Source organism: Schistocerca cancellata, chromosome 1 (genome assembly GCF_023864275.1).
Source record: "Schistocerca cancellata isolate TAMUIC-IGC-003103 chromosome 1, iqSchCanc2.1, whole genome shotgun sequence".
Classification (NCBI taxonomy): Eukaryota; Metazoa; Arthropoda; class Insecta; order Orthoptera; family Acrididae; genus Schistocerca; species Schistocerca cancellata.
The window spans coordinates 204,790,566-204,815,970 of record NC_064626.1 but is presented as its reverse complement, the minus strand read 5'-3'; the positions used below and the strand labels follow the sequence as shown (position 1 = coordinate 204,815,970).

Below are 25,405 nucleotides of genomic sequence, written 5' to 3'. Positions count from 1 at the left end.
TCCGACCTACATAGGGCGGAATGATCACCACAATAAAATAAGGTTAATCAGAGCTCGTACGGAAACATATAGGTGTTCATTCTTTCCGTGGGCTATATGAGATTGGAATAATAGATAATTGTGAAGGTGGTTCGATGAAGCCTCTGCCAGGCGTTCAAATGTGATTTGCAGAGTGTCCATGTAGATGTAGATGTAGAGTGTGACCTTTCTTGCCAGTCTCTGCTGTAAACTGGATATCTGAAATGTAGAGATGATCTATTGCAATTTATCAAATCCACACTGTCTACACACATCAGTCACACACTACCTGAAGTACTTGTCCAGAACTTAACTGTATTATCTTTGATAGTAAATTTCTTTTCTTTTTTTTTTCTTTTACTTATCACCTGGCAATTTCATTTCACCAGCCAACATCAAAACATGTTTTGTTATTTAGTTATTTGCAATGAAAGAACAGACCAAATGTTGCACATGAATACAGTACATAACAATTTAATGTAACTTGAAATGTGTTAGCATAACTAAGCATTCTGATGTTCAAGGGGAGGATAAGCTACACAAAATATCTACGTATCAAAATAATAATTTAAAAAAATCAATGTAGTACACTTTGGCCATCTGATGCACAAATATATGTTCGCCTGGAATCCAAAAGGCACATGTCACTGATCTGTTATATTATGCTTCATTGCAAGGTCACAAATTCTGTAATTTATAATTCTGGACTTCACAAAAACATAACGTAGGTTGGAGAGGGGTATGGACTCTCAGATTTTGATCAGATAGAGGCCGTTATGGAAGGAGGGGTTGCAGCTGAAGACAGATAGTTTGATGGTCAGGCCATCTGGAAAGGTTCCATGAGCTAGACAACAGCACAGGAGCAGTATGTGGGACTCGGTTGTCGATATGGGTAAGTAACAATTTCTTTACTGGTGCCAGTGGAAGGAGCAAGTATTCACAGTGGAGGATAAAAAATATGTAAAACTATATGGAGGACAGAATAGATGAAGTATGGGGAAAAAGGTGAAACCTGAGGGTGTAGGTCGATAGTGAAAGGGGAAAATGCACTAAAATCAACATGAAAACACTATGAGAGAAAAATCAATAAAATAGTGTGATGCAGGTCAGTGGGAGGATAAGTGTGAAGAGAAGGGACTGCAAGTGTAAATGTACTGGGTGAGATTACTATGGGCTGCTGGAATAAGGGAAGAGAGAAAAGGGGGCGGAGGGAATGGAAAAGCAGAAAATTAGAGAAGAGGAAAAAGACTAGTGGTTATTTTAGAGGAACAGAAGACTGTGTTGTGCTGTAATGGGAGCAGGGAGGATAGATAGTTGGAGGACAGGGACTAGCAAAGTTTGATATCAGGGGGTAATGGAACGTAGGAGACACTGCAAGAAGCGTACTCACCCTGCACAATTCAGAAAAGCTGGTATTGGTAAGAAAGATCCATATGGTGCAGGCTGTGAAGCAGTCATTGAAGTGAAACAATGTGAGCAGCATGTTGATCAGCTGGATGGTCTGTCTGTTTCTTGGCCACAGTTTTTTGGTGGGCATAAAAATAAAGAGACAACTTGTTAGTTCTCATGCTCAGTTAGAAAGTAATGCAATGGTTGCAGCTTCATTTTGTAGATCACATGACTGCTCCCAAATTCAGTCATTCATTTGTTCCAGTCCTGGGTGGTACTGAGTCACGAGCAGAATGTTCCTTTGTGACCAGACATTGCCTATGTGGCAGGTGGTAGGAGACTGGAGAGACAGGACACAGGACGCCTGTTTCTGTACAAGGCTGTTATGGTAATTTCAGTCTGTAATGGACTCATTAACACCCTTGGTATATTTGGAGAGGGACTGCTCACTATTACAGATGCAATGAGCACAGGTGGCTAGGCTGTATGGCAGGGACTCATTGGTAAGGAATAGGTGGCAATTATCAAACTGGAGCTATTGCTGATGGTTGGTAGGTTTGGTATGGATGGAAGTTCTGTTGTATCCGTCCTTGAGGTGAAGGTCAACACTGAAGAAGGTGGCTTGTTGGATTGGATCAACCACTTCAGCCTGTTACTTGTAACCTATCTTCCTACATCAAACAATGGAAAATCCAGGATGCAATGTAAAAACAGTATTATGAGAAGGAAATTTGCCAGTCACCATGTAGCAGAGATGCTGAGTTGCTGGTAGGCACAACAAAAAGCCTCACACAATTAAAGCTCTCAGCCATTAAAGCCTTTGTCTACAATAGACACACACACACACACACACACACACACACACACATGACTGAAATCTCAGGCAACTGAAACCACACTGCAAACAGCGCATGATGCGAGCGGCAACTGAGTGGGAGTAAGGAGGAGGCTAAGGCGGGGAAAGGGAGGGGTAGTTTGGTGTGGTGGGGGTGGTGGACAGTGAAGTGCTGCAGGTTAGACGGAGGGCAGGGAAGTGGTGTGGAGGAGGGGGAGGAGGAGGAGGGGGAGGGTGCAGCAGAAAAGGAGATAAGTAAAAAGACTGGTTGTGATGTTGGAATGATGGCTGTGTAGTGCTGGATGGGAACAGGGAAGGGGCTGAATGGGTGAGGACAGTGACTAACGAATGTTGAGGCCAGGAGGGTTATGGGAACGTAGGATGTATTGCAGGGAAAGTTCCACCTGTGCAGTTCAAAAAAGCTGGTGTTGGCAGGAAGGATCCATATGGCACAGGCTGTAAAGAAGTCATTGAAATGAGGGATACCATGTTTGGCAGCATGTTCAACAACAATGTGGTCCACTTGTTTCTTGGCTACAGTTTGTCGGTGTCCATTCATGTGGACAGACAGCTTGTTGGTTGTCATACCTACACAGAATGAAGCACAGTGGTTGCAGCTTAGCTTGTAGATCACTTGACTGGTTTCACAGGTAGCCATGCCTTTCATGGGATAGATTATGTTTGTGACCGGAGTGGAGTGGGTGGTGTTGGGAGGATGTATGGGACAGGTCTTGCATCTAGGTCTATTACAGGAGTATGAGCCCTGAGATAAGTGATTGGGAGCGTGTCTTGTACGAGTATATTCTACATTCTACATGTAAGTTTGGTGGACAGCGGAATACCACTGTGGGAGGAGTGGGAAGGATAGTGGGCAGGACATTTCTCATTTCAGGGCATGACGAGAGGTAGTCGAAACCCTAATGGAGAATGTAATTCAGTTGCTCCAGTCCTGGGTGGTACTGAGTTATGAGGGGAATGTTCCTCTGTGGCCAGATGGTGGAACTTCAGGAGATGGTGAAAGACTGGAAAGATAAGGTACAGGAGATTTGATTTTGTACAAGGTTGGGAGGATAATTACAGCCAGTGAAGGCTTCAGTGAGACCTGTGATATATTTTTCGAGGGACTGCTTGTCACTGCAGTTGCAATGACCATGGATGACTAGGATGTATGGTAGGGACTTCTTGGTATGGAACGCATGGCAGCTGTCAAAATGGAGGTATTGCTGGTGGTTAGTAGGTCTGATATGGACAGAAGTATTGATATAGCCATCTTTGAGGTGGAGGTCAACATCTAGGAAGGTGGCTTGTTGGTTTGAGTAGGACCAGATGAAGCAAATGGGGGAGAAGTTGTTGAGGTTCTGGAAGACTGTGGATAGGGTATGCTCACCTTCTATCCAGATAGCAAAGATGTCATCAATGAATCCGAACCAGGTGAGGGGTTTAGGATTCTGGGTTTTAGGAAGGATTCCTCTACATGGCCCATGAATAGGTTGGCATAGGATGGTGCCACATGGGTGCCCATAGCTGTACTCCGGATTTGTTTGTAGGTAGGCAAAGATGTCATCAAAGTATCCGAACCAGGTGAGGGGTTTAGGATTCTGGGTTTTAGGAAGGATTCCGCTAGATGGCCCATGAATAGGTTGGCATAGGATGGTGCCACATGGGTGCCCATAGCTGAACTCCGGATTTGTTTGTAGGTAATGTCTTCAAAGGAGAAGTATTTGTACATGAGGATGTAGTTGGTCATGGTGACTACTAAGGAGGTTATTTGTTTGGAATCCGTTGGGCATTGGGTTGGATAGTGTTCAGTAGCAGTAAGGCCAAGGGCATCAGAAATGTTAGTGTATGGGGAGGTGGCATCAATAGTGACGAGCTGGGCACCGTGTGGTAAAGGGACAGGAACTGTGGAGAGTCAGTGTAGGGAATGGTTGGTATCTTTTATATAAGCCACAGTGGTGATTTGGTTTATGGACTTTAGGAAGCATGTAGAAGGTAGCAGTGTAGGGATTGATAGGTGTAAGTAGAGAGATGGACTCCGGGGAGAGGTTCTGGGATGGGTCTAAGGATTTGAGGAGTGACTGGAGATCCCATTGGATTATTGGAATGGGGTCACACTGTCGCAAGGTTTGTAGGTGGAAGTATCTGACAGCTGGCGAAGTCCTTCCGCCAGGTAATCCTTGCAGTTCAAAACAACAGTGGTGGAGTCTTGGTCCACAGGAAGGATTATAAGATCAGGATAAGTTTTTAGATGATGGACTACAGTTATTTCTGCAGATGTAAGATTAGTTTGCATGTTGAGGGATTTGGGGAATGATGGTGAGGCAAGGTTTGAGGTTAAGAAATTCTGGAAAGTTAACAGGGTGTGGTTTGGGGGCAATGGGGAAGGATCATGGTTGGGTGGAGGAGTGAACTGAGTTAGGCAAGGTTCAGTATTGGTCTTTGTTTGAGTCTGGTTGGAAGGGTTGGTGGCAAAAAAAGGAGGAGAAGGAAAGAAGATCTTTAATAAGTCTTGCGCGATTGAATTTGGGAGTGGGGCAAAAGGTGAGGTCTTTGGAAAGAACTGATATTTCTGTGGGGCTAAGGGTTCTGGAGGAAAGCTTCATGACTGTGTAGTGGGTCTATTTAGGTTCTGGTCTCTGTGTGGTGGTGGGAGGGAGTTTTGGAGGGTGGAGAATGTCGTAGGTCTGTGAGACAGGATTTGGCAGCGATGAGGGGAAAGTTTGGATGTTGTTGTAGAGGTGGTGGACAGTGGTACTCCAAGGCGGGAGTAGGAAGTGGCCAGGATGGAGAGCTTTTTGAGGTGGCACTGTGCATGTTGCTTAAGTTCCTGCAGGGCAAGAGTCTCAGTGTGTGTTACGGGTTCCAGGAATTTGGGATTGCATAGCAGGAGAATTTTGTGGATGGAAAGAACATAATGTTAGGAGGTTTGGGGTCGGTTGATATGGTTTTGCAGGACTATGTTGGTGAGGGCAAAGGATTGTTGGGATCCGAACAGGTGGGGTTCATTGAAGAAGGAGCGTTGGCAACCAGAGAAGGGTAATTTAATGGTAAGGCCATTAGGGGGGATTCCATGGGCCAAGCAACAATGCAGGAACAGAATGTGGGACTGGGATATGGCTAGGTATCTGGAAACTTTTCTGTATTAACACAGATGGAAGGGGCAAGGACCCATCGTGGCGAAAAAATGCGAAAAATTACGTAAATAATGTAGAATTACATCCAAAAAATGTTCACAAAAATACACCCAAATATGTGTGAAACTTCATGAAAAGGATGAAATTGATGCAAAAGAGGGAAATAAGAAGAAATCTGTGGGAGTCGACGATAGCGAAACATGATAACTCACTAAATTGGGAGAAGTCACAAGAATCAAAGTAAAGAATACCTAATAAAAAAACTATATACACTACTGTGGATAGCAGGTCTGAGGATGGATAAGTGTGAAGAAGGGGGACAGCAGATGTGACTGGATGAGGTGGAATTAGTGTGTCTGAACTGGGATAGAACAGAGAAAGTGTGGGGTGTGGGGAGGGGTTCACAGGATAAGATACACGATCATGTGCCACTGGAAAGATGCAGGCACTAACATGCAAAAAGACAGGAAATGACACAGGGAAACTGACCAGTTTGAAAGTGTATGATTAAGTATATCGGCGGGAGTAATGTGGGGCATAAGATGCTGCAACAACATCAGCGTGGTCTTGTAGCTGTCTGTTGTTCACGGCCGAGATGGTTGATACAGTGTGGCTCGTAAGTAGAGCATGCTGTTTGCTCTGTAAGGTGACAAGGGAAACACAGGAAAGAAGTGAAAAAAGGAAAGACATTGAGTATAGTGATGCAAAAGAAAATAGTAACAAAGGAAAACAGCAGTGGGTTAGGATCGAAGAAAAGCTGTCGAGCAAAAATCAAACAACAGAAAATCCAGGATCGAATGTAAAACCACTATTATGAGAAGGGAAGTTGCTACTCACCATGTAACAGAGGTGCTGAGTCACAGACAGGCACAATAAAAAGAGTCAAAATTAAAGCTTTTGGCCATTAAGGCCTTCATCAACAATAGACAAAAACACACACACACACACACACACACACACACACACACACACACACACACACACGCACATGGACACACACTCATGCATACGCAACTCACACATACAACTGAAGTCTCAGGCAACTGAAATTACACTGTGAGTGGCAGCACCAGTGCATGATAGGAGTGGAAACTGGGAGGAGGTAAGGAGGAGGCTAGGGTGGGGAGGGGGAGGGATAATATGGTGGGTATGGTGGACAGTGAAGTGCTGCAGAATATACGAAGGGCAGCAGAGAGGTGGGGAGGGAGGGGGGGAAGTAGTAGAAAAGGAGAAAAACCTGGGTGTGGTGGTGGAATGACAGATTTCTAGTCCTGGAAAGGGAACAGGGAAGGGTCTGGATGGATGAGGACAGTGACTAATGAATGTTGAGGCCAGGAGGGTTACGAGAATGTAGGATGTATTGCAGAGAAAGATCCCACCTGTGCAATCTAGAAAAGCTGGTGATGGTGGGAAGGATCCATATGCCACAGGCTGTGAAGCAGTCATTGAAATGAAGGATATCATGTTTGGCAGAGTAAACAGTAACAGGATGGTCCACCTGTTTCTTGGCCACAGTTTGTTGGTAGCCATTCATGCAGACAGCTTCTTGGTTGTCATACCTACATGGAACGCAGCACAGTGGTTGCAGCTTAGCTTGTAGTCACGTGACTGGTTCCACAGGTAGCCCTGCTTCTGATGGAATAGTTGATGTTAGTGACTGGACTGGAGTAGGTGTGGTAAAAGGATGTATGAGACAGATATTGCATCTAGACCTATTACAGGGGCATGATCCCTGAAGTAAGTGATTGGGAGGAGGGGCTGTGTAAGAATGGACAAGTATATTATGTAGATTTGGTGGACTCCGGAATACCACTGTGGGAGGGGTGGGAAGGATAGTGGCAGGACATTTCTAATTTCAGGGCATGACAAGATGTAATCAAAGTTCTGGTGGGATCTTTGGTGTGACGTCGTAAACGAGTGACTGCGTGTGAGATCGCTCTCTAAATTTTTATATATTTTTAGGTTTCAGATACATATTTTAAGGGTTTTTGTGATAATATTTGCTATATAAGTGACTTATTAGTGGTTTCTTCATTCACCTCTGCCTTTCTTTTGTTGTGACCTGATATTTGTGAGTGTTTCATATCGAGCAACTTAACCTCTTACCTGTGTTTACATTCCGTGCTGACCAGTTGCAGCTGTAGCGGCGCATCGTAAGCTAAGTACTAATTAATTGTGTGTGTATAATAGTTTATTTAGGAACTTAAGTAGTCTTCAACTGGTGTTCTTGGTGTTTTCTGGTGAAATAATTTCAGAAGAACCTTTTGGGAACTGTTTTCAGTTTCGTTACTGTGTCATTAGACGTTTGATTCTCTTTCTGTATTAGTCTTTTGTTATATTCTCATTTGTTGTTGATTAATACTGTTAATAATAGTAGTTACTTCCCTTGTAGAGTAAGTTTGTGATTATTGTAGTCAGGTTTTAACATCTTCTTATTGTAGTAGCGGAACTTAGATAAAGTAGTTTTCTTGTTTCAATAAGTGTAAAATTTTACCATGAGTGAGAAGTGTGGGCTTTGCCGTAGTTTTGTGAGTAGTGGATTGCAGTGTGAGACTTGTTTGAAGTATTTTCACTGGGGGGAATGCAGTGGGGAAGCCAGTGGGCATTCTGGTGAGATCCTCTCCTGGAACTGCAGGTTATGTAGCAATAGTAAATTGATAGAGGAGCAGGAGCATTAAGATGTGTGCCCTTCAGGTGCAGTTGAAAAATGCACAGGAGGAGCTAGATAGGATGAGGAGGGGGAAGGGGGTTGGGGAATGGGAGCTGGCTGTTGGCAAGAGATCTGCTAGGAGAAGAAGATTTTCAGATAGTGTTACTATTCATGTTTGCAATAGATATGACAAACTGTAAGAGTCTAGTGGAGAGGAATCTCTGGTAGCTGTAAATGTAGGAAGTATGCAGCAGACCTCAGCAGTTACGGTGGCTAGAACAGTTGTAAAGCCGAAGAGGAAGAAGAAGGTTCTGCTATTAGGTAGTTCTCATGGCAGAGGTGTAGGCCAGCTGTTGCAGGAAGTGTTGGGGAGAGAGTACCAGGTCACCAGCATTGTGAAGCCTAATGCAGGATTGGCTGAGGTGACTGTTAACATAGGTGGGTTATGTAGGGAATTTACTAAAGAGGATCAGGTAGTGATTGTGGGTGGGGCTGGTAATAGTATTGATAGGGATGGGGAGTATGACATAGATGGTGACCTGGAAAAGATAGCCACTCAGACTGGCAACACGAATGTGCATTTCGTGGAACTGTTTCAGCGTCACGATCGGCCTCATCTTAATACAGCTGTCAGGCATAATAACATGAGACTTGGGGGTGTGCTGATGACAGAAAGCATGGGTCACATTTCAGTGGTGTTAGTGTAGTCTATCAGCAGGATGGGGTTCACTAGACATGGCCTGCACCTCAGCAGGTATGGGAAGGGGAGATTGGCAAAGCTTATAGGTGACAGCATAGGTGGGGGTGGTGGGATCACTCATGGGAAAATTCCTGCAGTAGTGGGTTTTAGAACTGCACCTTTTTTAGATTGAAGTCAGCTGATAGGTATTCCTGCTTAAAGGAAGTCTCTCTAACAAAGGAACCACTTTTGACAAAGCTTAGGTATCCAAGTAATGAGGGAATTAGTATATTTCATCAAAATATACAAGGTATTAGAGATAAAGTTACTGAACTGCTTATAGATGTTGACTCTGAAATTATTGGTATATCTGAACACTTCTTAAATAAGGAGATAATTCAGAGGCTTCCTTTACCAGGATACAGGTTGGCTGGCAGCTTTTCGAGGAGCTCTTTGCAGTGTGGGGGAGTAGCCGTGTATGTGAAAAACGGCATCCCATTTGAGTCAATTGATGTTTCAAAGTACTCCATCGAAAAGGTGTTTGAATGTTGTGCAGGTGTGGTTAAATTTAATGGAGCTAAACTTCTAACTGTTGTTATTTATAGATCCCCAGACTCCGATTTCACAACATTTTTGCTAAAACTAGAGGAGGTTCTTGGTTCACTTTATAGAAAAAACAAAAAGTTAGTTATATGTGGTGACTTCAACATTAATCATATAAGTGATTGTGCAAGGAAAACGATGCTGGTAGACCTCCTTAATTCATATAATGTTATGCAAACCATATTTTTTCCAACGAGAGTGCAAGGGAACAATAGAACAACCATAGACAACATTTTTGTTCATCCCTCATTACTAGAAGGGCATTCTGTTAGCAAAAAGGTGAATGGCCTTTCAGATCACGAGCACAAATTTTAACTCTAAAAGATTTTTGTGCTGCAACATATGTTAAATATAGTTATCAACTGTTTAGGAAAGCTGATCCAGTTTCTGTAGAGACCTTTGTAAACCTTATCAAGGAACAAGAGTGGCAAGATGTTTATAGTGCTGATACAGTAGATGATAAATATAACGCTTTTCTCGTGCTCTTTGAAAGTTGCTTTCCATTAGAATGTTCAAAACAGGGTACTAGCACAAATAGGCAGCCTGGGTGGCTGACTAGAGGGATAAGAATATCTTGTGGAACAAAGTGGCAGTTATATCAAAACGTTAGAAACAGGCAAAATCTAAATGCAGTAACCCATTACATACAGTATTGTAAGGTGCTTAAAAATGTTATTAGGAAGACAAAAAGTATGTGGCATGCAGATAGAATAGCTAAGATTCAGGATAAAATTAAAACCATATGGTCAGTTGTAAAGGAAGTGGCTGATCTGCAGAGACAGGTTGAGGATATAGAATCAGTGCATAGTGGGAATGTCCGTGTTACTGATAAGTCGCATATATGTACAGTATTTAATAATCACTTTTTGAATATAGCAGGTGAACTAAATAGAAACCTAGTCCCAACAGGGAATCATATAGCGCTCTTAGATAAAAGTGTTCCGAGACTGTTACCTGAAATGCTCCTCCATGATACTGACAAGAGGGAGATTGAGTTAATAATTAAATCACTAAAGACCAAGAACTCTCATGGATATGATGGGGTATCTAGCAGAATACTGAAGTATTGTTCTATGTATGTTAGCCCAGTACTTAGCCATATCTGTAACTTTTCCTTTAGGAGTGGTCAGTTTCCTGACCGATTAAAGTACTTGGTAGTGAAGCCACTTTATAAAAAGGGAGACAGGGATAATGTTGACAATTTCAGACCTATTTCTATGCCATCGGTGTTTGCTAAAGTTATCAAGAAGGTTGTATATACAAGGTTACTGGAGCATTTAAATTCACATAATTTGCTGTCAAATGTACAGTTTGGTTTTAGAAATGGTTTAACAACTGAAAATGCTATATTCTCTTTTCTCCATGAGGTTTTGGATGGATTAAATAAAAGGTTGCGAACGCTAGATGTTTTCTTTGATTTAACGAAGGCTTTTGACTGTGTTGACCACAAAATATTACTGCAGAAGTTGGACCATTAAGGAGTAAGGGGAGTAGCTTACAATTGGTTCACCTCTTACTTTAAGAACAGAAAGCAGAAGGTAATTCTCCGCAATATTGAGAGTGCTAGTGATGTTCAGTCCCAATGGGGTACTGTTAATTGGTGTGTTCCCCAAGGGTCTGTGCTGGGGCCACTGCTGTTTCTTATTTATATAAATGATATGCCTTCTAGTATTACAGGTGATTCAAAAATATTTCTGTTTGCTGATGACACCAGCTTGGTAGTGAAGGATCTTGTGCATAATATTGAAACAGTATCAAATAATGTAGTTCATGAAATAAGTTCATGGCTTGTGGAAAATAATTTGATGCTAAATCACAGTTAAGACTCAGTTTTTACAGTTTCTAACTCACAATTCAACAAGAACCGATATTTTGATCAGACAGAATGGGCATATTATAAGCAAGACAGAACAGTTCAAGTTCCTAGGCATTCGGATAGATAGTAAGCTGTTGTGGAAAGCCCATGTCCAGGATCTTGTTCAGAAACTAAATGCTGCTTTATTTACCATTAGAACAGTATCTGAAATAAGTGACAGTTCAACACGAAAAGTAGCTACTTCGCATATTTTCATTTGCTTATGTCATATGGTATTATTTTTTGGGGTAATTCTTCTGATTCAAAAAGCGTATTTTTGGCTCAAAAACAAGCTGTTCGAGCTATATGTGGTGTAAGTTTGAGAACCTTTTGTCAACCCCTATTCAATAGTCTGGGAATCCTGACATTGCCCTCACAGTATATATTTTCTTTAATGTCATTTGTTGTTAGCAATATTAGCCTATTCCCAAGAGTTAGTACGAGGGCTATCCACAAAGTACATTTCACTTTGGAATTAAAAATAAATAAAGTATTGGAAATTTTTTTATTATATACAGATGAAAGCCACACTTAAATACTACTTTTCTACATAGTTGCCATTTAAATTAAGGCACTTATTGTAGCGATGGACGAGCTTGGAAATTCCTTCATCGTAAAATTCGGCCACCTGCACCTTCAACCACGTGGTTACCTCTTTTTGAAGCTGTGCGTCATCATCAAAATGCTGCATAGCCAACCACTTCTTCATTGCTGGGAATAAGTGGAAGTTACTCGGTGCCAGGTTGGGACTGTACGGCGGATGAGGAAACAATTCCCAGTTAAAAGATTTGAGAACTTCACGAGTGGCATTTGCCGTGTGGGCCCGGGCGTTGTCGTGAATCAGCAAGATCTTTGAGCCCAACTTTCCCCTGTGCTTATTTTGTATTGCTCTTCTGAGGTTGTGCAGAGTTTGGCAATACCTTTGAGAGTTTATTGTAGTGCCTCTTTCCAGGAAATCCACAAAAATCACACCTTTTCTGTCCCAAAAGACAGTCGCCATCACCTTCCTTGCCGACATTGTCTGCATGCATTTCTTGGGTTTTTAGGGGGAATTTGTGTGCCCCCACTGCATTGACTGCAATTTTGTCTCACAGTTCACATGCTTAACCCATGTTTCGTTACCAGTAACGATGTGATCGAGTAATGAGTTGCCATCTTTCTCGTAAGCATCCAAAAACGTTAACGCTGCAGCCATTCGCTGATTTTTGTGAATCTCTGTCAAGATTTTTGGTATCCATCTTGCAAAAAACTTGTGGTAACCAAGCTTTTTGGTAAGGATTTCGTGCAACAAACTTCGTGAAATTTGTGGAAAACTCATAGAGAGTTCCGTTATTGTGAAATTACGATTTTCACGGACCACGGCATCAACTTTTTCGACAAGTTCGGCAGTCACTATGCTGGGTCTTCCACTTCACTCTTCGTCGTGAACGTTAGTTCAGCCATTTTTAAATTTTATGACCCATTGACACACTCCACCTTCAGTGATTATGTTGTCCCCATACACTTCACAAAGCTGCCGACAGGTTTCTATCAGTGTACAGTTTTTTGCAGTCAGAAACCTTATTACAGCACACACTTCACACTTCGCGGCATTTTCAATTAACGCTGACATTTCAAACAGTCACAGTAACTCAACGGAGTACTGCACAAACCTCTCACTAGCACGGCAGGATGCCAACTGAGCGGCGGAATGCCATGACACCAAGATGGCCGTGCTAGCCCCGCCCCTAACGGACACAAACGAAAACGTAATGTACTTTGTGGATAGCCCTCGTAGCTTTCACTCAGTTAATACTAGGCAGAAATTAAATCTGCATGTGAAATGCACTTCCTTGACTCTTGTGCAGAAAGGAGTGCAGTATTCTGTTGCATCCATTTTCAATAAGCTACCACAAGAACTCAAAAATCTTAGCAGTAGCCCAAACTCTTTTAAGTGTAAACTGAAGAGTTTCCTCATGGCTCACTCCTTCAATTCTGCTGAGGAGCTCCTGGAAGAGCTAAAAAATTAAGCAAATTCCAGTGTTACATTGTTGATTTTCTTTATTTAAACTTACGACTTGTCGCCTGAATATGTTTTTTATATTTCATTTTATCTGTTTCTACTATCATGTTATAATTTCATGTATTGACTCGTTCCATGACCATGTGGACTTCTCCTTAATTTGGTCCCATGGAACAATAAATAAATAAATAAAGAATGTAATTCAGTTGCTCCAATCCTGGGTGGTACTGAGTTATGAGGTGAATGCTCCTCTGTGGCTGGACGGTGTGACTTTGGGAGGTGGTGGGAAATTGGAAAGATAAGGCATGGGAGATTTGTTTTTGTTCAAGGCTGGGAGGATAGTTACAGTTGTGAAGTCTTCAGTGAGACCTGTGATATATTTCAAGAGAGACTGCTTATCATTGCATATGGGATGACCACGGGTGGCTAGGCTGTGTGGAAGAGAATTTTCGGTATGGAACGGGTGGCAGCTGTCGAAGTGGAGGTATTGCTGGTGGTTAGTAGTCCCATATAAAAGACACCAACCACTTCCTCCACTGACTCTACAAAATTCCTGTTCCTTTACCACATAGCGCCCTGTTTGTCAGTGTTGAAGCTGTCTCCCTCTACCCTAACATCCTCAATGCCCACTGCCTTGCTGCTCTTGAACACTACCTTTCCCAATGCCTGACCAACTCCAAACCTTCAACCCCCTCCCAGGTTACCATGACTGACTACCGTATTACTGCACTTTTTTTTTCTGTTTTTGTAATCCAAAAAACCGCCTGCGGCTTAGAATCGAGTGTAAAGTAAGTGGAAGTTCTGAAAAATGTTGGTAGGTGCCACCACAACTAACGTCTGCTGTTATATATAGCGCTACACAGGCATGCTTTGCAGGCACAAAGATAAATACTGGCGCCAAAACCTCTGCGTCAGTAAATAAATTTAAAAAAAAAGGTGAAAGACAAGCTTTTTTCTCCATCCCGAGTTTCGACCACTGCATTTTCACACATCATCCAACGAAGTAAATACAAATTCTGTATTGTTCATCTTCAAATGTAGCAGCCTTCAATGTACTACGAAAATCTGACTGGCAAGACGGTTTGGGATGTTTGTCTGTCAATATGGTTAACTCTACATTCTGAATTTTTTCCTACCTGTGACAAGAGATGGTTGCTAATGGGAACTTTTATGAATTGTGAATCACATGCAGTATTCCTTTCACCATAAGAATAATAGGAATGTAAACATTTTGCCATGTATTCTTTCGTGTTTGCTGCTATCTCATTTAAATCCTATCTGCCTAATAAACTACGAAACTAAGAGTGAGACAACAGTGAATGCGGAAGAATATACATATCATGTCACGTTTATATTTGTATTATTCTTATGCCGAATAGTGATACAGTTAGAAATGAAGCACGGCAACTGACTAGATTTTTAAATCTAAGATGACTCTAATTTCTGTGCAGAATGTAATGTACTAAAGAGGCGTCTGCAAAGATTTTCAAACGGAGAAAAATTTTCGATAAACTCTCGTTTAGAACATCTTCTATCATACGCAGTCTATTATTTGGTTCTTGTTTATCATTATCAAAGAAAGCAGCAGTGTAAGTAACAATAAATAGCAGTCTCTTGCCATTTTTCACTAATGATATGATTCCTCTCTTTTCTTTTAATTGTAAGCGGCGGTAGCGCGCACAAAAGCAAGTCATGCCGCGAGCGACGACAGGCCGTAAACATTCATTATCAGAATGCTACAAACAATGCATGACACAGTACAATAATGCATTTTCAGCTTAGAGTGACATAAAAACCTATACCAAAGAGAATGGTACTTATCAGATCAAAGAAAAATAAGCAATCACTTCAAACCAGATGATAAAGGAAGGGTAGCCGTATAAATACAGACGGAGCACCTGATGCATAGCAATGCCTACCTGGTAAAGCTTAACTGCTAAGCTTATGACTCGAACTAAACTACTGTAGCTGTATCGTCATTCATTTGACCTAAATTGTGTCTCATATTGCAATGGACCAACTTTGTTTCGATTTGGAGGTGCGGTCCAAAACTTTTCTCTCCCCTTGAATTTCGAGTCTCAAATTTCAGGTGCGGCTTAGATTCAGGAAATTTTTTTTCCCTTGATTTCGTGTCTCATTTTTCAGGTGTGGCTTAGATTCGTGTGTGGCTTAAGATTCGAGTAAATACAGTACATTCTGACAGTACATTCTGACCCACAACTGCTTGTTTTTTTAAGGCATCACCTACAAACAAATCCATGGTTCAGTAATGGACACCCACATGGCACCTCCTATGTGAACCTATTCACAGACCATATAGAGGAATCCTTCCTAACTGCCCAGAATCACAAACCTGTCACCTGATTCAGATTCACTGATGGCATCTTCACGATGTTGACCAAGGGTATGGATACACTATTCACGTTCCTCCAGAACCTCAGCATCTCCTTCCCATTGACTAAATACAAAGACATACTAAATGAAGTGTAGATATTCCACTATCAATTATATTATGAGAATCAGTGCAACATTATGTGACAGACCTATTGCAAGGAATTTAATTAAAGAATTTAATACTGTGGATGACAATTGCAACCTCATCACTGAAATTTTCAATGGCAATGTCTTGTATATAATTAAAGAATCATGAACCAGAAATCACTAGGACATGATAGATTGCTAACAGAGTATTACTCGCAAAAGGAAAGTAATGTAATTGAGGTAGCAATTTATACTCGAAAAGGCAGCTGGTACTCATCACAGATGTCTCCTGGGACACAGCATTTTCAAGATTGTGCATGAGCAATTACATTGACATTGTCTACAAATATGGCCTAGTGTTTATAGGCTTTTCAAAGCCAATTGATAGGGTCTACCATGAATAATTAAGTAAGGATATTGTTACATTTAAGTTTCAATGAAACATATGTCAAAGCATTAATCAACACAGTGTGACGGATAAAAAAGAATTGTCATCAATGGCCATTTCACCAATAATATTGAAATCAAACACAGAGTGCAGTAAGAGAGTCCTCCGTCATTGATGCTATATGTCATTGCTCTGAAACCTTTACTAAAATGACTTGATGACTAACTAGAGGGAGAGTAAATGCTTTAGCCACAATCAAAGTTACAAACACGTATGCAGATGACATAGGAGTTGTATTAAGAAATGAGGGGAATATAGTGGTGCTAGCCAAAAGAGTAAAGCTCTATTGCAAGGCAATAGATGCACAGGTAAATGAAGCAGAAAGTTCCTTTATGACCTCAAAGGGCTATAAAAACTGCAGTGGGCATATTGTATCAAACACCATACAACTTTCAGGGTAAAATTTTACAAATGTTCACTGAGAACAATAACTGTGAGTTGGAGAACTGTGTTGAGGAAAATTAGAGGAATATGACTACCATACCAGTTAAGAGATTTGAACAGCATGTAAAAAGTTAAAACAATAAAATGCACATCACTGTCTAATGCTATGTACATAGTGCAAATTCTGCCTGTCCCAAGGGTATTAATCAAGAATATTTATGAGCACTTTTTGCAGATATATTTGTCAAGGAAACATATTAAAAACAGCTATTCAGACAATAATGGTAAATCATAAATAGAGTGCTCTGGGACTCACTGACACACCTAAGAATCCCTAAGAGTTATTTACCAAAAGAAGACTGCCAAGCAAGTGTATATTTTAACTAGTCTGCATACTGCCACCTATTTAGTGAATTGTAGCAGAAATATGTTTTCTGGCAAGATGGACAAAGTTTACAGATTCATAACAATTTTTTCCTCACTTATGAACACTGATAACAAGAAAACATTTACAGATTTGAAGGAGGGGGAAAAAACAGCACCCAACACTCGTGATGAGACAAAGTCAAAATTAATGTTAGTCAGTTCCCAGTAGTGACAATGAAGCTGTGCAAACCCACGGAATTATTCTCATCAACAAGGGTGCCAAGTAAAATGAATCAGTACTGTGAACAACATTAATGAACTAAGCAGGAATTTTTATTTCCAATTTTTTTCTTTGAGTATATGTTTTATTTCTCTGATTTTTGTGGCAACATGGAATAGCTTTGATTATTCTATGCATACTAGAGTTAAAGACTGCAAGTCCATCTCCTCTCCAAAAAGATTATTGAGAATTTTGTAAACTGTTTTTAGCATATTTTTCAGACATGGCCTATCTGGAATTCACTCTAACACAGCCCATGCTGAAACTGCGACAACAGCTATCAGTAATACAGGAGTTCATGGTAGGGCACTTGGCCAGACTTGAAGAAAGCAAGTATGAAGGCTGACAGCAACTAAAATTTAAAGTGCCACCGCTGCCACCCTTTCAGGTAACTGACTGTAGAGTTGAGGCCTGCAACAACTATATACAGCATCTAGAATAACACTTACTCATGCATCAGATATCTCTTCAGTTGATAACATATTGCTATCTGTAACACTTCAAGCTAAAAAAACACTAAGCAACTTTCAAACTAACACATAGTCATCAATTTAAATTGTCAACCTACAGGTGTGCCAAAGATTAGGATCATCAAAGTGAAATGACTTTAAAAGTTCACTGTTCAGTTACAGCAGTCCGGAGATTCCAGTAAAAGGACAAGTTCCAACAGATGTTATGTATAAACAATTTATGAAACAGGCTATCTTTGTAATTGTACAGTCAAAGAATGCATATAATTTACTTGAATGTTCTCTTCAACGCTTTGGGCTTCACTGTTCATGAGAGATCAAATCACATTCGAACTGACATTCTGAATGGAAAGTTAAATCAGCTGTTGAACAAATATTGTGATATTTATTGTGATATTTTTTCTGAAACAACAAGCTTTATCAAAGATTAGAAGGCATACATTACACTGAAAGAGAATGTAGTGCAAAAAGTTTGCTAAGCATGAAACATTACTTTTCTGTTAAAAGATAAAGTGAAGCAGGAACTTGAACATTTTCAACAGAATGAAACTGGAACCAACGGATAACACTGATCATTGTTGTACACAAACCAAGTGGCTCACTACACATATGCAGAGCTTTCAAAGCAATGATTAATACTCAATCTATTATTGCCTCTTATCGTATTCCCAAGACAGAAGAACTGACGTCGAAATTAGCTGGTGGTGTGTACTTTGCAAAACTGGATCTTAAAGAAGAATATCTGCATATCAATTTGGACAAAATCACACAGAAATTTGTGGTAATAAACACTCCATTTGGTCTCTATTATTACATTATTATTACAAACTGTCCCTTTGGAATAGCTGCATTTTTTTCATATGGGTTTAGAATGAGCTCTTAAAGCTGTGAACCACCTTGACAACATAATTGCCTCAGACAAAACGCCACATGAATTCTTACAGAATTAAGACTCTGTTTCCAAAATTCTACAATTGTCAGATTTGAAAAGCAACAAAGATGAGGGTTCTTCTTTCATTGTGAAGTGCAATACTTAGGACACATACTGTCTGCACGCAGCACCATGCCACAACATACTGATACTATTAAAAACGTTCCAGCTTCCAAGAACATCAAGCAGTTGTAAGGACTGGACATAACAATATGAAAAAATGATGAGAAATGTATGCCCAAACATTAATATTAACTAAGCCTGTAGGTTGCGCTGTTGTATATCCCACAAATGACTGTGCAATGTCCTCAATACATTGCAAATGTCAGTCATGGTCAAAACAGTGTTCTGTGTAGATTGTGAGTGCATTATGTCACAGCCAAGTGAGTTCAAATGTACTAATTGTTGGTGTATGTATGATTGGTGCTTCTGTAACCAAGTGAGCTGAAGTGTTTCAAGAGATATGATTTATTTTGCATACAGGGAAAGTGGAAAGACAACATTTGTTCAGCCACAATGTGGACGAAAGAGTGTGTCGAGCAATCATTACAGATAGGTGCTGAAGAGTGTTCTCATGAAAAAATAAGGGAATCATAGCTGCAAAACTCACTGTAGAACTAAATGTCACACTCACAGGCTCTTATTTTTTGCAGAATCAGAAGACTCATATACAGGCAGCTGTTCGACGGACTTTATGATGCAAGCAGTAGCCACCCCTGCCAGTGCCTGCAGCTGCATGGAGCCAATGACAAGTCAATGGATGTGGACATCACACGTTACACCTCAGACAAGCCTATGGACGTCAAAATGGTGAATGCTTGACCAGCTGATGCTCACTGTGGTTTTGTGTGCATTTGTCATGGTTCTATGGGGGAATTCCTGAAGAAGCAATCAGTGTACACTCTCCAAATATGCACACCAACAAGAAAGGAAGCAGGAAGGGCTGGGAATGTTGTCTGTATAGCAAGAAGGACACAGCAAGAGCAGCCATCTCCAGATGGTGCTCGGCAGTCAGAAGTACACTCTGCTTCTGCACCATGTCCAATAGTAGGTCATATCTGTCTGTTGATAAAATTGCCAGCTGCCAGGAAGAGCACTGTCAACATTGGACTGCTTCACTTCTGCCTAGTATTGGTGTGGATGGAGATTGCTGCACCAATGCCAACAAAAAAATGACACACTACCAACACTAACACATTTCCCGCAATTCAGCTGTTCCTATGTTGCCAACATTACCTGCAACTGCATTACGAAGCAAAGTTCCACGAGTTCAGTTCAGAAGACAACAGTTCCAACTTAGCAGTCACTCTTTATGGAGTAGTAAGAACGGTTAACTATGAGTGTCTGCATAATACTTTCAATCAATGTAACAAAACCATAGACTGCCACGAGACAGCAGAGTTATTTAGATTTCATTGTATTAGGTGTATGACATCAAGTGCCATGCATCAAATCATTATTAGAGTCAAACAATTTTGTATCATAAGTATTAATAAATGTTTCTGATTATTCCTTAGCATGTTGCTACATTTCTGTTCCAATACGGCCTTGTCAAGCAGGCATTAAATGTGTTTTAACTAGCATGCATACTGCCACCTATTTAGTAAGCTGAGGAAGAAATACTTTGTCTGCTACCATGGGTGTTTTGGGCTGAACTGATAGTAACATTCAGTTACAGCATCCCATCACAGACTAAAGACAAAGTCCAACAGAAATACAATGGAGTTAAAGTACTCCAACAGTATGTGGAAAACCATCAGGAGTAAATGATCAATAGTGCATTACAACAAATGTACAATTGACTTGGTACTGTGTTGTGAACATTATCAGTATGTATGATACACTACACTGCATTAAGTGATACAAATTAGTGAATAAAATGTAACTTTGTCAACAAGCTACACCATTATTTCACTTAAACAGAAGGTAAGGAAATATGGAAGGGAACCAAAAAGTGGGTAACTTCTGTCACAAGAACTGATGGCAGTAAAATCACCATTAGCAACCTAATCTTCCGCAAGGATATTTGCTTCTCTATCCAAAGAAATAATATTGTTTTGTGTTTTTTTTTTAAATTATGTTCATTACATCTTAAATAAAATGGCAAATGACCACAACATGTGATGGAGAACAATGTTTCAAAATATGAACAAAAAAATCACAAAAAGCATTTTGGAAATCTGTTAAACATATTATTTCCAAAGCAGGAGGTAGTGTAGCCACAAAAAACATTTCTGAGGATAAAAGGAATAGCTCAGAATTACTTATTTGTTTTATTTTCATTAACAATTTAATATGCAATGAATAACTTCAAGGAGGGAGATTTATTGGAACTGCTTCATAGATTAAAACTGTGCGCTGGACTGTGACTGGGATCATTGCCTTTCACTGGCAAGTGCTCTACAGACTAAGCTATCTAGTCACAACTCAAGACCTTCCTTCACAGCTTTACTTCCACCAGCACCTCATCTCCTGCTGTCTGAACTTCAGAAAGGCAAACGTCCAAGGTTCTAGTCATAGTCTGGCACATAGATTTAATTTGCCAGGAAGTTTCAAATCATTGCATACACCACTGCACAGTGAAAATTCATTCTGGAAAGACATTTATTTCTTTAATAACAAATAAGTGACTTTTGTTTTCTTGTTTAATTTCACTAAATTAAAAGAAAAGAGGATGATTTAGTCAAACTTTCATTCCGATAACAAAAATCACATTAAAAAATAAATAAATTGAATTCTTAAAGAGCTACTTGGTTTATTAACTTATCATTCAACTGACAGAAAAAAAGGCTAGGAACCTAGGACAATAAGACATTAAGCTATATGCTGAAAGTTGTGGGTTCGGGTCCTGGTGGGTTGCATATATTTTTTTATCCATATCAAAGTGAGTGTGATCATTATTTTTATTCAGTTAATTACTTTAAATATTACTTTTTTTATTTGTACCTTTCTACCATGTCATTTTTATCATATTTACTTCACTTGATTTCATTATCAATTCTTTTTGATTGTTTTTTGATTTGGAATCTCTGTCAATTCCATTTTAGTTATGTATATATTTATCTGTCATAATATTTAAACATTTAAAAAATGCTGATATCTAATGGTTAAAAAACAAAGATGTAATAATTTATTTTAACCAAATAAAAAGATGATCACAGTCATTTCAATAATAATGTGAAGAAACACCTAGCACTCAAAAGGACATGAACTCACAACCTTTAGCATACCAGCCATAATAATGCTACACTACACTAGTGTTTTGAAAACTGGTGGTATTTTTCATGCTCTAGCCATCTAGTAGATCAACTGAAATTCTTTTCTGTTGATTCCTTGTATTAAGTGCCAACCAGGCTAAATTGTTGCAGGCTGTGATACCTGAGACCATAACCTATGCAACTGTATATGTGGTTTCCGAAAATTTGCCAACCCTGAGGACATCTACTGTGATGAACAGGAATGCAGTGAAATGGACTGTGGGCACAGATATTGAAATGTGAAGTGGAAAAGGTCATTAAGGACCTCACTGAGAGAAAAGCATTGGGGTTGAGATGAAATACCAGCTGAATCATAAGACACAGTGATGGTTGTAACCATTTCCATTATGAATAAGATGAAAAATAAAAACTTTTCTTTTTACACTTTATGCTGCCACATTTTGTTTTTCTGTTTCAAACTTAACTTGGTTTCACTGTTGAACTTTGGACCACCATCCATTTTGAATATTTCTTTTCCTCTAACACAATATATGTCTGTTTTTTTGCACTAAACATAGGTTCATATTGAACTTTGTTTTGCTATGGTGGTCTGATTTGTAAGATCATCCTATTTTGTCAAGATCATCATTAAGTTCCTAGGAATTTAAATTTCTGACCAATTTTTATCCTTTCTTTCTCTTTCTCCATACTTACTAAAAGAGTAAATTCTAATTTCACTCAGTTTCATGGTGTCCCAGTACCATTTCATACAGTGTTTTATGTAAGTTCTCTGGACTGTGTGCATGAACTAAAACAGAAAAGAAATATTTCTCTTACAGGATCCACTGGCTTTGTGAGTGCCCATGTCATTACTGTAGACAAAAGAATGAAGTGTCGGATGTCTTGCATACTCGAGAAAGCCAATGGAGTTTTTTCATGGAATGCTTCTAATTCCTTTTCGATGGCTGTGAAAACAGACAGAAAAATTAACAGAGAAGAAAGCAATCTTATGCTAATTAGGTTCTGCATAATAAAAATTGTCGTGTCACATCAAATAAATGTGTGTTATCATTGTCCATTAAACAACCAGAAAAATTAACAGACAAAAAAGCAATTTTATGCTAATTACATTATGGATAGCAAAAATTGCCATGTGTTAGATAAGAGAAATGTGTTTTCTCATTGTTCATTAAACATAAAGTGGAGAGAAGCAAGAAGTTTCAGATTAGTGGCAGATCAAGTGTTGGAGTAGACCAGATATCCACTATTAATTAGATCCAAATATGATGTTCTGGTTCTTTAATACTATAAGCACTGAACAAAGCAGAAATAATTTCTATGAACAAAAAATACAAATGCGACCAGGAATCATGTCAATATCCCTTACATGGTTCTCAGTCCACTTGATCAGCAAGAGGTGATGAAACAGTCTGTTGAGCAAGTCATTCTGCCTGTTAGCCCTTTTTTTTTTTTTTTTTTTTTTTCCTTCCTTACACTAGTGACTACTGAATTAGTCCTTCCTGGAATATCAGTCACCCTTATTGCCCCAATTGATTGCTGCAAGCTATCACTGCATGTGCTCAGTGTTGCTAAACTACTTCAGACAAGTAGCATAATTCTTCCTTCAAAACAGCTGTCGTCACTTTCCTGATACATCCTTATCCAATCCTGGTTTGTATCCCTCTTCATTGATGAAACTACAAGCCTTTATCCTCTCTTTCAAAGCAATCTCAGAGCATCTCATATGCTCTGTTGGAGAGTACAATTAGAAGCTGTGAGGTCACTTGCATTTACTTTTAACAAGGTACCCCTACATTCTGAACATACCGCATTTACTCGAATCTAAACTGCACTTTTTACCTGGTTTTTGTAATCCAAAAAACCACCTGCGGCTTAGAATCAAGTGCATAATCAGTGGAAGTTCTGAAAAATGTTGGTAGATGCCGCCACAACTAACGTCTGCTGTCGAATATATGTAGCGCTACACAGGCATGTTTTGCAAGCACAAAGATTAATGCTGGCGCCAAAACCTCTGCGTCAGTAAATATATTAAAAGAAAAGGTAGAAGAATGTTAACATTATGCCATGTATTCTTTTGTGTTTGCTACTATCTCATTTAAATCCTGTCGGCCTAATAAACTACGACACTAGAGTGAGACAACAGCAAACGCGGAAGAATATAAATGTCATGTCATGTTTATATTCGTATTATTCTTATGCTGAATAGTGATACAGTCAAAAATGAAGCACAGCAACTGACTAGCTTTTTAAATCTAAAATGACTAATTTCTGTGCAGAATGTAATGTACTGAAGAGGTGTCTGCAAAGATTTTCAAATGGAGAAAAATTTTCGCTAAACTCTCGTTCAGAACATCTTCTATCATACGCAGTCTACTTGGTTCTTGTTGATGATTATCAAGGAAAGCAGCAGTGTAAGTAACAACAAATAGCAGTCTCTTGCCATTGTTTCACTTATGAGACAATTCCTATCTTTTTTTATTGTAAGCTGCAGTAGCACGCACAAAAGCAAGCCATGCCGCGAGCGGCGACAGGTCGTAAACACTCATTATCAGAATACGACAAACAATGCATGACACAGTACAATAATGCAGTTTCAGCTTAAGAGTGATGAAAACACTTATAACAAGAAGAATGGCACTTATCAGATCAAAGCAAAATAAGCAATCGAAGCACGTGAAAAAGGAAGGGTACCCATACAAATACGGATGTAGCACCTGACACATTGCAATGACTACTTGGTAAAGTAAAACAGTTAAGCATATGACTCGAACCAAACTACTGTAGCTGTATCTTCATCCATTCAACCTAAATTGTGTCTCATATTACAATGGACGAACTTTGTTTCCATTTGGAGGTACGGTCTAAAACTTTTCTCTCCCCTTGAATTTCGAGTCTCAAATTTCAGGTGCGGCTTAGATTTGGGAATTTTTTTTTTCTTGCTTTGGAGTCTTGTTTTTCAGGTGCACCTTAGATTCAAGTATGGCTTAGATTCGAGTAAATACAGTAAATAATTTTTATTATTTAAATGTTACAAACAGGCCGCCTTCCTTGCCCACCAAATTTAAGCTTACGCTACAACAATCAATAGGTTCACATCAGAATAAGCTGAATCGTCAAAAGCAAAGCTACCTTGCCAATCAAATCATATCACAGTATCATCTGACCTGTGAGACTGAAGGCTTCTGGAACCATGACTGAAAAACATCTCTCTTTTTTTGTTCTGAGTCACTGCCTACAGCAGATGCTAAATGTCTCAGTTCCTTTACTTCTGAATTTCCCCTTCCCCCTCAAGATCGGTCTGGGCTACTGGAATTATTTTCTCGTGCCCCCCCCCCCCTCTCCCCCCCCTCCCCACCAAGCAAACCTTGCCATGTAATCCCCATTAGCAAATAAACTGATACAGTTTCTTTTCTAAATCTGAGTACCACATATTAATTACAAACCCACACCACTTTCTAATACTGACTACACCTCAAAGGGACATCCAGCAAGCACCAGAAGCTGGATACTGAATTCATCCTGTTTTTTACTTTTGAGGTGCCACATACAAATTACTAAGCCATGAGTGGATACGTGAAACAGTTGTGTGGAGACTTCCTGCTTCTTGCTCTGACACAATGGACGAGTGTTTAGCATATTCAGTCCATGCTTCCTGCCCCAAC

The 25,405-nt window shown here is 39.8% G+C and overlaps 1 protein-coding gene across 1 annotated transcript in view; it reads right to left on the bottom strand.

Moving 5' to 3' along the window:
- LOC126163715 (adenylate kinase 7-like) overlaps positions 1 to 24,935 on the bottom strand; it is a 129,885-nt gene extending 104,950 nt beyond the window's left edge. The window contains exons 1-4 of the mRNA XM_049920185.1: positions 24,908 to 24,935; positions 23,366 to 23,471; positions 23,217 to 23,319; positions 22,560 to 22,745 (exon numbers count right to left, since the gene is read on the bottom strand). Coding sequence (XP_049776142.1) covers positions 22,560 to 22,745; positions 23,217 to 23,319; positions 23,366 to 23,471; positions 24,908 to 24,935 — 423 coding nt within the window. The remainder of the gene's footprint in view (positions 1 to 22,559; positions 22,746 to 23,216; positions 23,320 to 23,365; positions 23,472 to 24,907) is intronic.
- Positions 24,936 to 25,405: the final 470 nt, after the last annotated feature.